The sequence below is a fragment of the Danio rerio genome, chromosome 1 (genome assembly GCF_049306965.1).
Source record: "Danio rerio strain Tuebingen ecotype United States chromosome 1, GRCz12tu, whole genome shotgun sequence".
Taxonomy (NCBI): Eukaryota; Metazoa; Chordata; class Actinopteri; order Cypriniformes; family Danionidae; genus Danio; species Danio rerio.
The window spans coordinates 49,149,452-49,163,977 of record NC_133176.1 but is presented as its reverse complement, the minus strand read 5'-3'; the positions used below and the strand labels follow the sequence as shown (position 1 = coordinate 49,163,977).

The 14,526-nt window shown below is 37.4% G+C and overlaps 1 protein-coding gene across 10 annotated transcripts in view; it reads left to right on the top strand.

The window, feature by feature from the left end:
* pnpla6 (patatin-like phospholipase domain containing 6) overlaps nt 1-13,613 on the top strand; it is a 53,587-nt gene extending 39,974 nt beyond the window's left edge. For 3 of the 10 annotated variants that reach the window (XM_073953920.1, XM_073953933.1, XM_073953903.1), the window contains 6 exons: nt 5,116-5,264; nt 8,907-9,059; nt 9,252-9,368; nt 9,948-10,035; nt 10,134-10,276; nt 10,369-13,613. In XM_073953920.1, the coding sequence (XP_073810021.1) occupies nt 5,116-5,264; nt 8,907-9,059; nt 9,252-9,368; nt 9,948-10,035; nt 10,134-10,276; nt 10,369-10,449 (731 nt within the window). In that variant the 3' untranslated portion in view covers nt 10,450-13,613. Of the gene's footprint in view, nt 1-786; nt 904-5,115; nt 5,265-8,906; nt 9,060-9,251; nt 9,369-9,947; nt 10,036-10,130; nt 10,277-10,368 lie in introns of all 10 variants that reach the window. The other 7 variants (XM_073953904.1, XM_073953926.1, XM_005160053.6 and 4 more) reach the window with 3 other exon arrangements.
* Nucleotides 13,614-14,526: the final 913 nt, after the last annotated feature.

Here is a 14,526-nt window from a genome sequence, read left to right as displayed (position 1 = left end):
AGTTTAAACACCCCACAAGGTGATGTTTAATGTCCACGACAACCTCTGCAGTCCTATTTACCCACTAAGGTTATTAGTGATGTTGTTTATGTAAACCATTTAACCAAAAACATTCAATACAGTGGAAATAGTAATATTAAAATGCTAACCGGTTTAAAAGTATTGGCACACAAAACTGCATCATCCCTGCTACACCCTATAATAATGACAGAATTTGTGGGTGAACGATCGCTTTAAGAGTGCCACATACTGAATGTACCTCCTCTCTCAATGTTTCTCTCTCCTTCCAACCCATGCCACTGTCACACCTCTCCTGACGCCTGCTGCTCAAATCTGGAACTGCAGGTTTGGACAGGGTGGCAGTGCCCAATATGTTCACTGACTGTCTTTCAAACTCTGTCTTAAGGCTCTCTGTTCAAAACACTGATTAAAATGGATAAATTAATTGTAAGAATGTTCAAACTGTATTGTTAAAATGTTACCATTTAATTTATTTACCATTTAAGACCGTTTTGTTTTTAAGGAAGTGAGGCAGGGTTAAAAGACAAGTCAATCTTACCTCCATGGGTATTAACTCTACTCAAGGTTGGGTTCACTCTGTGAGGTAAGCCATACTAAAACCACTGCACACCGTCCTTGGGGTGACCATCACTGTATCTCCCTGCTGGTCTGTGCGCTACTAATCAAAAACGTGACTTGAGGGTCACTTCCGAACACTGCTGGGGGCGTTACGTTTACATTCTTAAGACGTTATTAAGAGGTTATTGTCCCCTCCCGGTGTGGTAGGCTCCCTGTGGCGCTATGTCAGGGCGAGCATGACCCTTTCCGGGTACCTGCCACCCCTCTGCGACCCTAAAGATGGAAACCTGCTCATGGATGGAGGATACATCAACAACCTGCCAGGCAAGTATGCCCCAGAGCAAACCAAAATCAACAAGGGCCACAAATACAAAATGGCTTGGTCAATTACTTAATGTTTTGGTTTGGAAGAGCTACATGGCTCTGAGTAAGTACTTTGATTTTCTTTACCAATTTGAGGGTAGAATGAGTGGTTTCGCTTTATCCATTTGAGCTTGTGTCCATTTAATATGCTATTCAATTTGGCAACTGGGAGATTTCCTGTACATTTAAAATTATTTCGCATTTTGGACTCTATAATGGACCAGTTTGTGATTTGTGCAGAGACAAATGGATAAAGTTTTGCAGGGATTGGTTGGTCTGGACAAAAACCTATAGTCCTCACCAGCCTATTAAATACATGACTTTTTTATTTGGAATGTAAATGTCGAGATGATGTTGTCTGGTGTATGATTGGTGTTATATTGTGACTATAACTGATATATTGACAGTGTAGGTCTCAACTCAATTCCTGGAGGGCTGCAGTTGTGCACAGTTGTGCTCCAACCATAATCAAACACAGCTGATCGGAATTATCGAGGTGTTCATGACTCCTTTAAACACCTCAATAGGGTTGGACGATTTTGACCAATTTGGCACCGTATGATGTCTAATGTGAAACATCGCGATGGACGATGACATTGTCATCGTAGGTGGGGGTCATTGTTAAATATCAATTAATTAATAACAAACTAATTGTAGCCTACCACTTTCACTACCTGACCCACATGGTCTTTGCTTTACCCACAACCAAACTATAAAAGTTACACACAAATTACCACCTGTCAATCACTTTTTTTCTGCGGGACTCTGGCATTAATAGGCACAGTGATCTGTGTCATTCTCATGGATTTTCCCACAGCTGGTGGAGGAGACTTCGTTTGGAGTTCACTGTAATTTGTATTGTGATTGATGATAACTTCATTATTTTATTATTATTATGATAAAAATGATAACAAGTTAAGATACTAGGGCTCGACCGTTTGGGTCATATATGCGCCCGAAATGTTATCTATGTGACCTTAATATATATTTGTAAGCATTTGAGCGAATGCATACATTTTCACTGTTTTCACTGCAACATCCTCACCCTGTTTGTGGATTTAGGAAACATTTATGCAGAATGCATCTTTGCACCTAAAAACGCCAAACGCAGTGCTCAGGAACTGATAAACAGTTGTTATGTGAGCTTGCTGAAGTAAAAAAAAAGCCCACAATGCTTGCCCCGCCTTTGTGCTCTTTTTATTGGGCCACTGCTCTAGAACTGAACGCGAATGATTGGTTATTATCAGCTGTCAATCACTCAGTTAATGGCTTCTGCCTCAGATGGCAGGAGCTACAACCGTGAAACTGTGGAGTGCTGAAGATGAGGGAATGAAATTAACACTGACAGATTTTGTTTTAGAAACCACCTACAGTTACTAATAATGGCACATCTTATTAGTGATCATGTGCTGAATGTTAATCCACCATTTACACTTTTCCATGAGTGGATAAAAGACTTTCAGTGGCTTCAAGTCCGCCATGAAAAATATCTTAAGCCATTCACTGTAGAGTCTTCGGGACGGAGTTTGCAGGTAACAGCATTTGCCACTGAATCTACACATTTTAAGCGCGAGAGGTGCTAGATAATCCTTCGTTTAATCCTCACAATGCTACCAGCCGTGCAATCGGCAGCTATATGTAAAATTTACCACAGCTCATGAAAAGATGTTACTGCTATTAAGATGACATGCAAATAATAAGTTATATATCAATATAAATGTGGGCGGGGCGATAGATCAAGATGCCGGCTCAGCATCGTGAAGTTTGTCGGCCCTGGCGATGGACGATGGCATTGTCTATCGGCCAAACCCTACACCTCAATTATTTGGATCAGCTGTGCTTCATATGGTTGGAGCAAAACTGTGTAGAGCTGCGGCCCTCCAAGAATTGAGTTTGAGACTTATGCTTTACAGTATTAAAACGGTTTAAATCTGACTTATTATTTTTAAACAAAATCACCAGACAGCAACATCATCATGCCCATCACTTTGGAGTGCACCTAATGGACAGAAAGACAAGTTCAGATGTTGCATTTCAACTTGGGACATATTAATTTAGTGGAAAAAGACAAGATTTTGCATGTGATAGTACACCCTGTGTTATCATTTGATTCAATGATTCATTCCACCACAGCAATCAAGCAGTCTGCAAAAGACCAAATTACTCCTTGCATGACGATCATCTGTATTATTGCCTGTGAAGCAAATTGTATTTTTAAATTCCTGAGAATAATTCCAAACTAGATTATTTTTGTAATGCATCACCTACTTTAGGCCTACACCATTTTATTCTTCTTCATACATTGTCATCATTGAATACAATTGTCTTTTTCCATTGTTTTTTAGCACTGATCACCTGCAAGGCTGTTTCACCACTTTAGCTTTAGAATCCATTTACTTCAATGAAGTCACTTATATAAACATAGATGCAGTGTTGGGATTAATTTGTTATACAGTAAGTAACAAGTAAAATAGCCATCTGCTTGTTAAGTGGTGACGTGTTGGTGTTGTATGTAATACTGTTTCCAGGTCAAAGCCGCCACTCATTTGATTTGAGAAAATATTCTTTATGATCACTTTTTATTCATATCACACATTAAAGTGAATTTTTTACAAAGTCGTAGTGTACAAAACAATCTCTGAACTGCATTACAAATACCAAAATTGTAACAATTTATATAAAAAAAATGAATCACTTTCTGGCCATCATATATTAGGCATGGACATTTATATTGCGATTGTGATTTTTGAAAGTATTCAAGCGATTTGTAAACGTTTATTATTACCATTTCATGAGACTCCCCATACAGCAGGGGTGTCCAAACTTTTTTGGCTGAGGGCCAGATTCAAAAAACAAAAATGTTGTCCCGGGCCAAATTTTACGCACATCACACAGACACACATATATATTATTTTGATCACCCCATTGGCAGATTAATTTGCTTGTTTTAAGGAAAACCTCTCAATATTAGCATATTATTTCTCAAAACAAATTAGAAAATTCTCCTTTATTTAAGATTTTTTAGATATTTGGACTTGAAACAAGACAAAAAATATTTAAAAAAAAAGCATTTTTTGCAGTGCAGTTTAGAATTTTCTTGCACTTTATTAGCACGAAAAAACTGCTGTTGTTGAGCTGATAGGGCAGCTGCTAATTGTTTTACTTTTTGATCTCATTCGCCAAAATGTGATTATCAGTTATGTTTCCTTCAGTTTGGTCGGTTAGTTTTACATCATAACAAGAAGTGCTGCCTAATTGAAGGCATGTAATAGCGACACCCGGTGGTTATTTATTGACTTACGTTCATTTTTGTATAGCGGGCCAGTTTCTATTAATATTTATAAAAAGCCTCGCGGGCCACCACAAAACTGATTGGCCGTAGTTTGGACACCCCTGCCATACAGTTTGATAGAGGGCTTGGACCCAGAAGCCGCTGCATGTGACGTCACACTTAACAAGCGGATAGACTGTAAAAGATATGGACGTAGTATCCATGATGTTACACACAATTTTCTGATGAGCGCAAATTAGGCTACAAGTAGGCGTGGCCAACCATGACCATTTTGTTCGCGCATCATCGCACCAACCCGTGGTGACCAAATAAGGGCAAAAAGGCGGAGCATCAGTGGAGCTAGAAACGCCTGCTAGAATTCTGCTTAGACTGGCTTTTCTTTGGGAGAAACGCTTATTACTTCGTTACCTGTGATTCGTTTGTGTTCTGACCACGTGTGCTTGGCTGTGTACCACATCAATAAAGTGTTTAGACTTTTTAAAAACACTATTGTACATTGTATAATACATTGAGCCCCTAAACATTGTTCCTATGATGCTTTTCTACAGGAGGGAAAACGCAAATTACTTCCATATACTTTAAATGTAGTCTGTGTTAGTAAATATTGAGTAACTCAATATTGTAATGCACTACTTTGAAAAGTTACTTTCCCCAACACTGCATAGATAATCATTCAGTCGTATTTCTGAAGAAAAAGGGAGCTTTCCAGTTCCTGTGTGGTTTGGGTTAAACAGCGTTGACTGGTGATTAGTTATTAATCTAATGGTTTTACCTGAAATATTAACATGACTTTGATTCTTCCTGCTACCCCGTGGATGTCTTGTCTTTGTGTGTGTTCGTGTGATTTGATTGCATTCAACTGGCACTCTAATGCCCTTCAGCGGACATTGCTCGTACTTTGGGCACAAAAACTGTCATTGCCATTGATGTGGGCAGCCAGGATGAGACTGATCTCTGTAACTACGGTGACTGTCTTTCTGGCTGGTGGCTGCTATGGAAACGAATCAACCCGTGGGCAGAGAAAGTGAAGGTGAGTCAATGTTGTGGGATATTAGAGCATTTCTTATAAAGCCAGTTCAGTTACTTCAACTTGGCATCTTAATGCTTATTGACCAATGTGGGCCTGATTTACTTAAGAAACAGAGCTAGGCAATATAGTTTAAGTGAGTGAAAAGTTATGCAATCTACCTACAGTGTGCAGATTACTGATTAAATGGGTTGAAAGAAGAATGGGTTAACCCTTTAACACATGGAAAACTCTTCACCACGCTGTAGGAGAGGGTAGATGGGTTAAAGCTGAGAATACTCTCGTCAATATAGCATCATTTTTGTGACGCTGTACAACAAATAATATTTTTACATTACCATGAGGGTTTAGGGTTGAAGTAGAGGTAGACACTAATAAAATACAATTAATACATAATTTAATAAATTATATAAATACTTCTCGTTAACTTCAAATCGCAGCTGTATCCCTTCTAGCAACAACAACGGCCCCCATTACCTATTACAAATAATACAATCATGATTAAGCTGTTTAAAAGACAAGATATATGTTTTATCACATACAGTTGAAGTCAGAATTATTAGCCATCCTGCTTATTTTTTCCCTCCCCAATTTCTGTTTAACGGAGAAGATTTTTTCAACACATTTCTAAACATAATAGTTTTAATAACTCATTTTTAATAATGGATTTATTTTATCTTTGCCATGATGACAGTTAATAATATTTTACTCTATATATTTCAAGACACTTCTATACAGCTTAAAGTGACATTTAAAGGCTTAACTAGGTTAATTAGGTTTAACTAGACAGGTTAGGGTATTTAGGCAAGTTATTGTATAATAATTGTTTGTTCTGTAGACTATCAAAAAAATATAGAGCTTAAAGGGGCTAATAATATTGACCTTAAAATAGTTTTTAAAAAATTAATAACTGCTTTAATTCTAGACGAAATAAAACAAATAAGACTTTCTCCAGAAGAAAAAATATTATTACACATACTGTGAAAATGTCCTTGCTCTGTTAAACATCATTTGGGAAATATGTAATAAAGAAAAAAAAATCAAAGGGGGACTTAAAATTCTGACCTTAACTGTATTTGAGAATCGTAGTAGTATAAAAAAAATTCACAATATAATTAGAACATTTGTCAATTTTTACAGGAAAGGGCAAAAAGAAACAAAATACGAGATCTACGTAGATCACTGGGGCTGGGTCATGAGATAGACTTGACATGTAGCCATTAGAACTTTATAACGGAATGGATTTTAAGTAAAGCCCCGGTCAGATCACATGATTTTTCATTGTCAGTTATGAAAGCCACTTTGTTAGATGATGCAATTTAGTTTTTTCTTTTCTTCATAAAATCTTGACTTGTCGTGAGTAACAAATGTGCCAGACTACACAGTCCTTTACGATCAGTCATCCAGTGACGTCTACGATAAGCATTATTCATCAAAGCAGTCACAAGTGTTGCTATAACGATATTTCTTTTCTCAATTTCATTTTTTTAATATCTTATTTCTATCTCAATAAACACTGATGCCTGATACATTATTTAAGGGCATTCCTTACGACAGGATAGCTTCAAACTTGTGATTCAGAGAAAATCAGAGGCTCAAGACCTAATCTTTAAAATATCATTCATTCATTCCTTTTCTAGTCGGCTTAGTCCCTTTATAAATCGGGGTCGCCACAGCGGAATGAACCGCCAACTTATCCAGCACGTTTTTACGCAGCGGATGCCCTTCCAGCCGCAGCCCATCTCTGGGAAAATCTTTAAAATAATGCCATAATAAAAGTATTACAAAATATATGGCAGACATGTGTGATACAATCCCAGTAAAGCATTCATTAAATCCTTATTTTCTTTAGAGTGAAACAAATCAGCCACTCGTATAGTTGAGTGGTTCGTTTGCTATAACTTTTAACTTAATTTTAATGGATCTTTTGTTGGTCAGCTATCTATGAACAAGAATAACGGATGCACTTCAAAACAAGTCCACAATATTGCCATTAGATTGTGTTGACTTGTTAAATAAAACAATATTCCAGCCTAAATTAAATTAAAGTGAAATACTCACAGTTTTAGGGAAGCCAATATTAAACAGTTTTACCATAATGACATGACATTTACCATAATGACAATGAATAAGCAGAAATGCTTTTGCAATGTATTCGCAACACTGAACATGTTCCCAGATCACCTCGGAAGAACAAACTCTGTTGGAAGGATGAGAGAACTCAGAAACTCGTGAGAATGGAGATATCTGCATATTTGTGCCAGTCTGTCAGATAAAATTGCTTAAAACACTTTAATATTTTAGAAAAAGGTATAGATAAAGTTAAAAAGGTAAAGTTTGCATAACCAATGATTGATCTTATTTACCCACGATCCAGCCATACGTAAATATGTTATATATGCTTATTTGTCGATTTCGAATTCCCACAACAACTTACGTCAAGGAAATCATTTCAAAATCGTGTGATTTGACCGGGGCTTATATATATATATATATATATATATATATATATATATATATATATATATATATATATATATATATATGTGTGTGTATGTATACATATATATATATATAATATAATGTATAATATATATATATATATATATATTTCTTACACAGGAGGGTCAGTTGGAGTATTTTAAACTCACACGTGAAAGGCTTACAGCAGGCTGCCCAAACTCAGCCTCCTTTAGCTCCAACCCCAATTAGACACCTGAACCATCTAAACAAGCTCATTCTTGTCATACTAGATATCATACGTCCTGTAAAGTGTGTTAAAGAAAGTTGGAGCTAAACTGTACAGGACACCAGTTCTCCAAGACAGAGTTTGGGCATCCCTGGGTTAAACATGCTTTTTTGGGTATTTAATGCCAAAAATACCCGTAAATCGACTACCGCAATCCTTTGTTAACTGCGTTTAAAGATTCATTTAAATAATGTCATTCAATAAATGTCATATTAAAAAAGAGAAACTCCTACAAATGCATATAGAATGAAAAAAAAGATGTTTACTAAATCTTTGCAGTGTTTTTTTAAACAAAGAGGGTTTGTGCTTATTTAATCTGGCCCTCAGATTACTTTTGACACTCTTACACTTGCTGTTTAGTTTTAAACTGGTTTGAAAGGTTCGCATATAAAATAATATATTGTACAAGCTTTATTCCAGAATAAGAACCAAAGTCTTAGTTGCTTTCAGATTAAAGTAACTGCTTGTGCACTTTAACCTAAAGGGACTTCATTAGTTTAGCAAAACACAGAGCATAACAGTTTGATTATTTAACCTGCAAATGGGAACGTCCGGTGCAGTTGGGCATTGTGAGATCAAAAAACAAATGAATGACTCTGCTTTCTCTACAGAGGACCCATGTGGTGTTCATTATCTTGAATAATAACACCATATATGACCCATTTTCTGTCACGTGTTATGCATGTTTGTGATGTATAAGATGAAATCAAATATTGATCATATTTAATTTTGCGGTATTTCAGTAATTCATTTATACATTTTAAGAATTTGTACACAAAATAAGGAGAGATCAAAAGGCAATCAAGATCTTCAGTAAATATCTCTTAAGTTGTACAACAATGTATGAAATTGATTCTGATAACTTTGATGTAAAAATACTACTGTATGTCTCTTAGGTACCTGACATGGCTGAAATCCAGTCTCGTTTGGCCTACGTGTCCTGTGTAAGGCAGCTGGAACTAGTCAAGAAGAGTGCATACTGCGAGTACATTCGCCCACCCATCGACCGCTTTAAGACCATGGATTTTGGGAAATTTGATGAAATCTATGTGAGAACACAAAAGCAGAAGTCTACAGATAACACAAGTGGACAAGAGTCTTGAGGCTATAGAATTCGATAGCATTATATTTATAGCTTATATCTGTTTGTTGTTTTTTTGTTAGTATAGTATATATGTTTTTCCAAATAGTAAACACTCTCCCATCGATCTGGCATTCTGAATGTTTTTGTCTGCTCTCAGGATGTGGGTTATCAACATGGCAAACTGGTGTTTACCGAGTGGGCTCGTGGGGACATTATTGACAATATGCTAAAAGATCATCGATCGGCTGACTATAATGACAGCAAGAAGACGGACGTGAGTGTTTTTTGTGATCTCATTAAAACAATCAAGTTACATTTGTTTAATCCTTGTCACATAATCCTTCAGAAATCATTCTTATGGCTCATTTCCACTGAGCGGTAAAGTTTGTTACTGTACAGTACAGTTGAAGTTGTACAGAAGTCACCAAAATAACACTGTACCTTACCACTACTTTTAGGATCCTTTTGTCAAGCACAATAGCACGGTACCTAAAGGGTGGAGCTAATCACTGTACGATGGTGATTGGTTTACAGAAAATCATCACCATTGTATTTTTCTAACAGTGTAAAGATTTTTACCGTCACTTTTGATTGTGCAACTAAAGTGCAAGTATTAATTTACCAAAATGTTTTGTTTATTTACAAACTCAAAATAATTGGCGGTTCATTCCTCTGTGAAAAGTGAATTAGGAAAGTGATTAAACTCAAAGTTGTAGCATATGCTTATTCATATTTTACGTGTGTACACATTTAAATGGAATCAGCTGTTATTGGTTACTTGTGAATTGCTTGTTCGTTAAGTAATTCATGAATATAATTCTGGATTGTTGTATGTTATTGTGGTTTGTTTCAGTCATGTCCGTGTCCTAGTGCAGACTTCACTGATCTAGCTGAAATTGTGTCCAGGATTGAGCCTGTGCAGAGCTATGTAGGAGCCGATGGTCAGTTACCCAAACCCAGTACCTAGGGAACATTACTTGTACTATATACTTGTACTCTTATTGTACCTGTACTTAACTGTTACCTGTTGGTCTAGCAGAGGAGTCTGACTATGCGACAGAATACGAGGAAGACGGGATGGACACAGTGAGAGAAGAAGAAGGTGAGGAAGAGGAGGAGGAGGGTGAAGACCCTGAGGATCAGTCTCCTGGAGAATGGGGACCAAATGGGGTCTTCCCACCAGTGAGTAAATATACACACACAACCTTTTATATACATACAGCCCTAAATGTTAAATAACTAATAGCACTAAACACAACTTTTTTTGTGTGTAGGATGAAGATAAGACAGTCCGTCAGAGGAAGAATGTTTCCAGGGACCCCAACGCTGACTTTTCTGGAGTGTCAGATTGTTGAAAAGGGAGTAATGCAGAGTCAAGAGGTTAAAGGGCACTGGAAATGGAAGAAGTTGTGCCCCACTAAGGGCCGAAGAGTATAAAGACAGATACAGAAGAAAGGACTTCTGCTGAATGAATAAGATTGTTGTGAAGTCACCAAAGATACTGTGATTTCGACCCATTAACACTACTTTACCTACAACTTGTCACCAAAACGGTTACCCCCCTGATTGTCATTTTGCCTTTAGGATTTTTTTTTTTGCCTCAAGACTCAGCAACAACGTGGTGCAGGGACTGTCGAGCCTACCACATCATAGGAACCACTGCTTGAGATACTATGCCACCGAAATTAGGGGCTCTACATCGTTGAAATATCTAACGAATTTTATGATGATGTCTGCAGTGGCGGCCAGTATACCACTATCCTTAAGTTCTGGTTAACTCGTCTGTTTCCAGATGGTACCAGTTCTGTACAGATAGTGTGTAGCGAGTGTGTCTGGTTGGATATTTTAATTTAATTTAATTAACATTTTTTTATGAGGGTGTGTTTGCATGTGTGTATGATTGGAACCTAAACCTTCATTGGCAACTTCTTCCATAGAATGCCTTCTAGACTGAAAGTGGTTTCTCAGGATTCATTTTTCAAGATCTGAAGCTGAGAAAAAGACTGTGCAGATACAGAAAGACTTGAGGGAGTGATTGTGCTGCATAGGGTCCTATCATTTCCATTAAATTTACATTTGCACATTAGTAGGGTGTAAAAGCAGGAGAGAGATGAAGTGACAGCGGTAGATGGCGACAATTAAGAGCAAGGAAGTTGGAGTTTTAGAAAGTAGGATCAGTAGTGGGCAAAGAAGTGGGAGAGGTGAAGAGTGAGGAAGTGAAGGAAGCAGATAAGGAAGAGGGCAAGGAAGTGAGAGTGGTAGTAAGGGAGGAAGTAAGAGCGGTAGTGATCCAGGAAGTAAAAGCAGTAGTGAGTGAGAAAGTGAGGATGGTTGTGAGTTAGTAAATTAGCGTGTTATCAAGCCAGGAAGTAAGAGCGGTAGTGAGCAAGAAAGTGAGAACGTCAGTGAATTAGTAAATGAGTGTGTTAATAAGCCAGGAAGTAAGATCGGTAGTGAGCAAGAAAGTGAGAACAGTAGTGAGTTAGTAAATGAGTGTGTTAGTAAGCCAGGAAGTAAGAGCGGAAGTGAGCTAGAAAGTGAGAACGGTAGTGAGTTAGTAAATGAGTGTGTTAGTAAGCCAGGAAGTAAAAGCGGAAGTGAGCTAGAAAGTGAGAACGGTAGTGAGTTAGTAAATGAGTGTGTTAGTAAGCCAGGAAGTAATAGCGGTAGTGAGTGAGGAAGAAAGAGCAGTAGTGAGTGAGAACGGTAGGTACTTAGTTAGTTAATGAATGAGTTAGTGAGAGCAGTTAGAGAGCATGAAAGAAAGAGCGATAGTGAGTGAGGGAGTGAGAGTTCTAGTGAGTTAGTAAATGTGTTAGTAAGCCAGGAAGTGAGAGCGGTAGTGAGTGAGAAAATGAGAGTGGTAGTAATTTGACAGTGTGAGTGAGTGAGTGAGTGAGTGAGTGAGAGTGGTAGTGAGAAAGTAAGAGCAGTAGTGGGTTAGTTAATGAGTGCGTTAGTGAAAGCGGTTAGTGAGCAAGGAAGACAGAGCGGTAGTGAGTGAGGAAGTGAGAGTTGTAGTGAATTAGTAAATGTGTTAGTAAGCCAGGATGTGAGAGCGGTAGTGAGTGAGAAAATGAGAGTGGTAGTAATTTGACAGTGTGAGTGAGTGAGTGAGTGAGTGAGTGAGAGAGAGTGGTAGTGAGAAAGTAAGAGCGGTAGTGAGTTAGTTAATGAGTGCGTTAGTGAAAGCGGTTAGTGAGCAAGGAAGACAGAGCGGTAGTGAGTGAGTAAGTGAGAGTTGTAGTGAGTTAGTAAATGTGTTAGTAAGCCAGGATGTGAGAGCGGTAGTGAGTGAGAAAATGAGAGTGGTAGTAATTTGACAGTGTGAGTGAGTGAGTGTGTGAGTGAGAGTGGTAGTGAGAAAGTAAGAGCGGTAGTGAGTTAGTTAATGAGTGCGTTAGTGAAAGCGGTTAGAGAGCAAGGAAGACAGAGCTGTAGTGAGAGAGGAAGTGAGAGTTGTAGTGAGTTAGTAAATGTGTTAGTAAGCCAGGATGTGAGAGCAGTAGTGAGCGATAAAGTTCGAACGGTAATGAGTTAGTTAATGAGTGCGTTAGTGAGCAAGTAACAGAGCGGTAGTGAGTGAGGAAGTGAGAGTTGTAGTAAGTTAGTAAATATGTTAGTAAGCCAGGAAGTAAGAGTGGTAGTGAGCTAGAAAGTGAAGGTGGTAGTGAGTTAAAAAATAAGTGTGGCCAGGAAGTGATAGAAGAGCGGTAGTGAGAAAGGAGGTGTGTTAGGAATTGAGAGCAGTTGTTGACCGGTGTGTAAGTGGACAAGTAAATGAATGCAAACAGCAGGGAGCTTTCCTAAGGAGTTTCATATATGCCAAAAATACCTTCTGTGGATTTGAATGGGTGTTTTACCTGCCTGTATGTTTTCAGTTTTTCAGAAATGCAGAGCTACTTGTGCTTCAGGTAGACAAGATGAATGCCTTATTTTGTTATTGCACATTAACAAAGCAAAAAAAAGAGTGAAAATGAACAAAAACACCTGTAATTTCATACCAGACATGAAGATGTGGAGGGGGGAAGGTTATAATTATTATTTTGCTGCGAGTGTCAGGGAAGCAGTATCCAATACTGGAAGACATTTTCCTTTCACTTCAAAGCCAAATGTCGTTGTTCCCATTTTCACCTAAAGTTGTTCATAATCAATGTATATATCCCTAAACCCTCACTAAGATGTACAAATTACTCAACCATTAATGCTTTTGCTTTGTTTCAGTCTTTTTACACTGAGACACCTTTGTTTTGTATGTTCATCAGACTGAAAGGATTGCCAACTACTATTTAATTTATTGGTTTTACCACTGGCTTTTTTAAACAACACTTTAGAGATTATAGAGAATAACGATATGTGGTTTCTGATTTTGCTTGATTAGCATTTTTGCACTGATGATAATGGAAAAACAATATTTTGAATGTCTTTATTGTTTAATAAAAGAGGAGTCTGGGGTTCAGACAATAGAAATGAACGTTGAATAAAGGTATAATGAATAATAAAATCTTATTTAATGCCATTCTGACTAAATAATTTGTAATTAATTCATTTTCTTTTTGGCTTAGTTGCTTTATTAATCAGGGGTTGCCACAGCGGAATGAACCGCCAACTTATCCAGCATATGTTTTACGCAGTGGATGCCCTTCCAGACGGAACATATTACTGGGAAACACCCACACACTCATCCACACACACACATACACAACAATTTAGCTTACCCAATTCACCCACACCGCATGTTTTTGGACTGTTGGAGAAACCGGGACTCGAAGCAGCGACCTTCTTGCTGTGACATCGTACTACCCACTGCGCCACCGTGACCTACTAAATCATTGTTTTAAGTAAATTATAATTAACAAGTGTTTATTCATAAGGTGTACTAAGGAAGCTTTAGCTTTTGTCACGATATACTGTATTATAACAATATTGCTATAAACTGTAGAAAGGGTTACTTTAAAAATTTAAATGTTAATGTATTAACTATCAAAAGGCAAGACACAGCTATTTGTTACAGAAGTTGTTAAAATTTTGTTTAAAAACCCAACTACTAAAATAGCTTGGATGAGAATTTTATTGGATAAGAAATTAATATTAACTATGGTTAATAAATGCTTACACAGTTTTTAATCAGAATTCCTCCTCGTTTTGCTAACTTTAACAAATGGACCCCTATTGTGGTGTTACCGATGCCAATATAACAATCTAAACATCAAAAGACATTCTAAAACTTGAATATTTTAATATTAATTACAGTAAGGTTATTTTGAAGAGGCCATTAAAACAACATATTTCATGTTCATTAAAGCAACCGAATAATGTCATGTCTCTAATTCAAATTTGAATGTCATATAAGGAAGACCCACCCCTCACTGGCAAAGGTCCAGAATTTGTCCCATACAAAAGCTCCTTTGTCTTATTTTGACTGCTATACC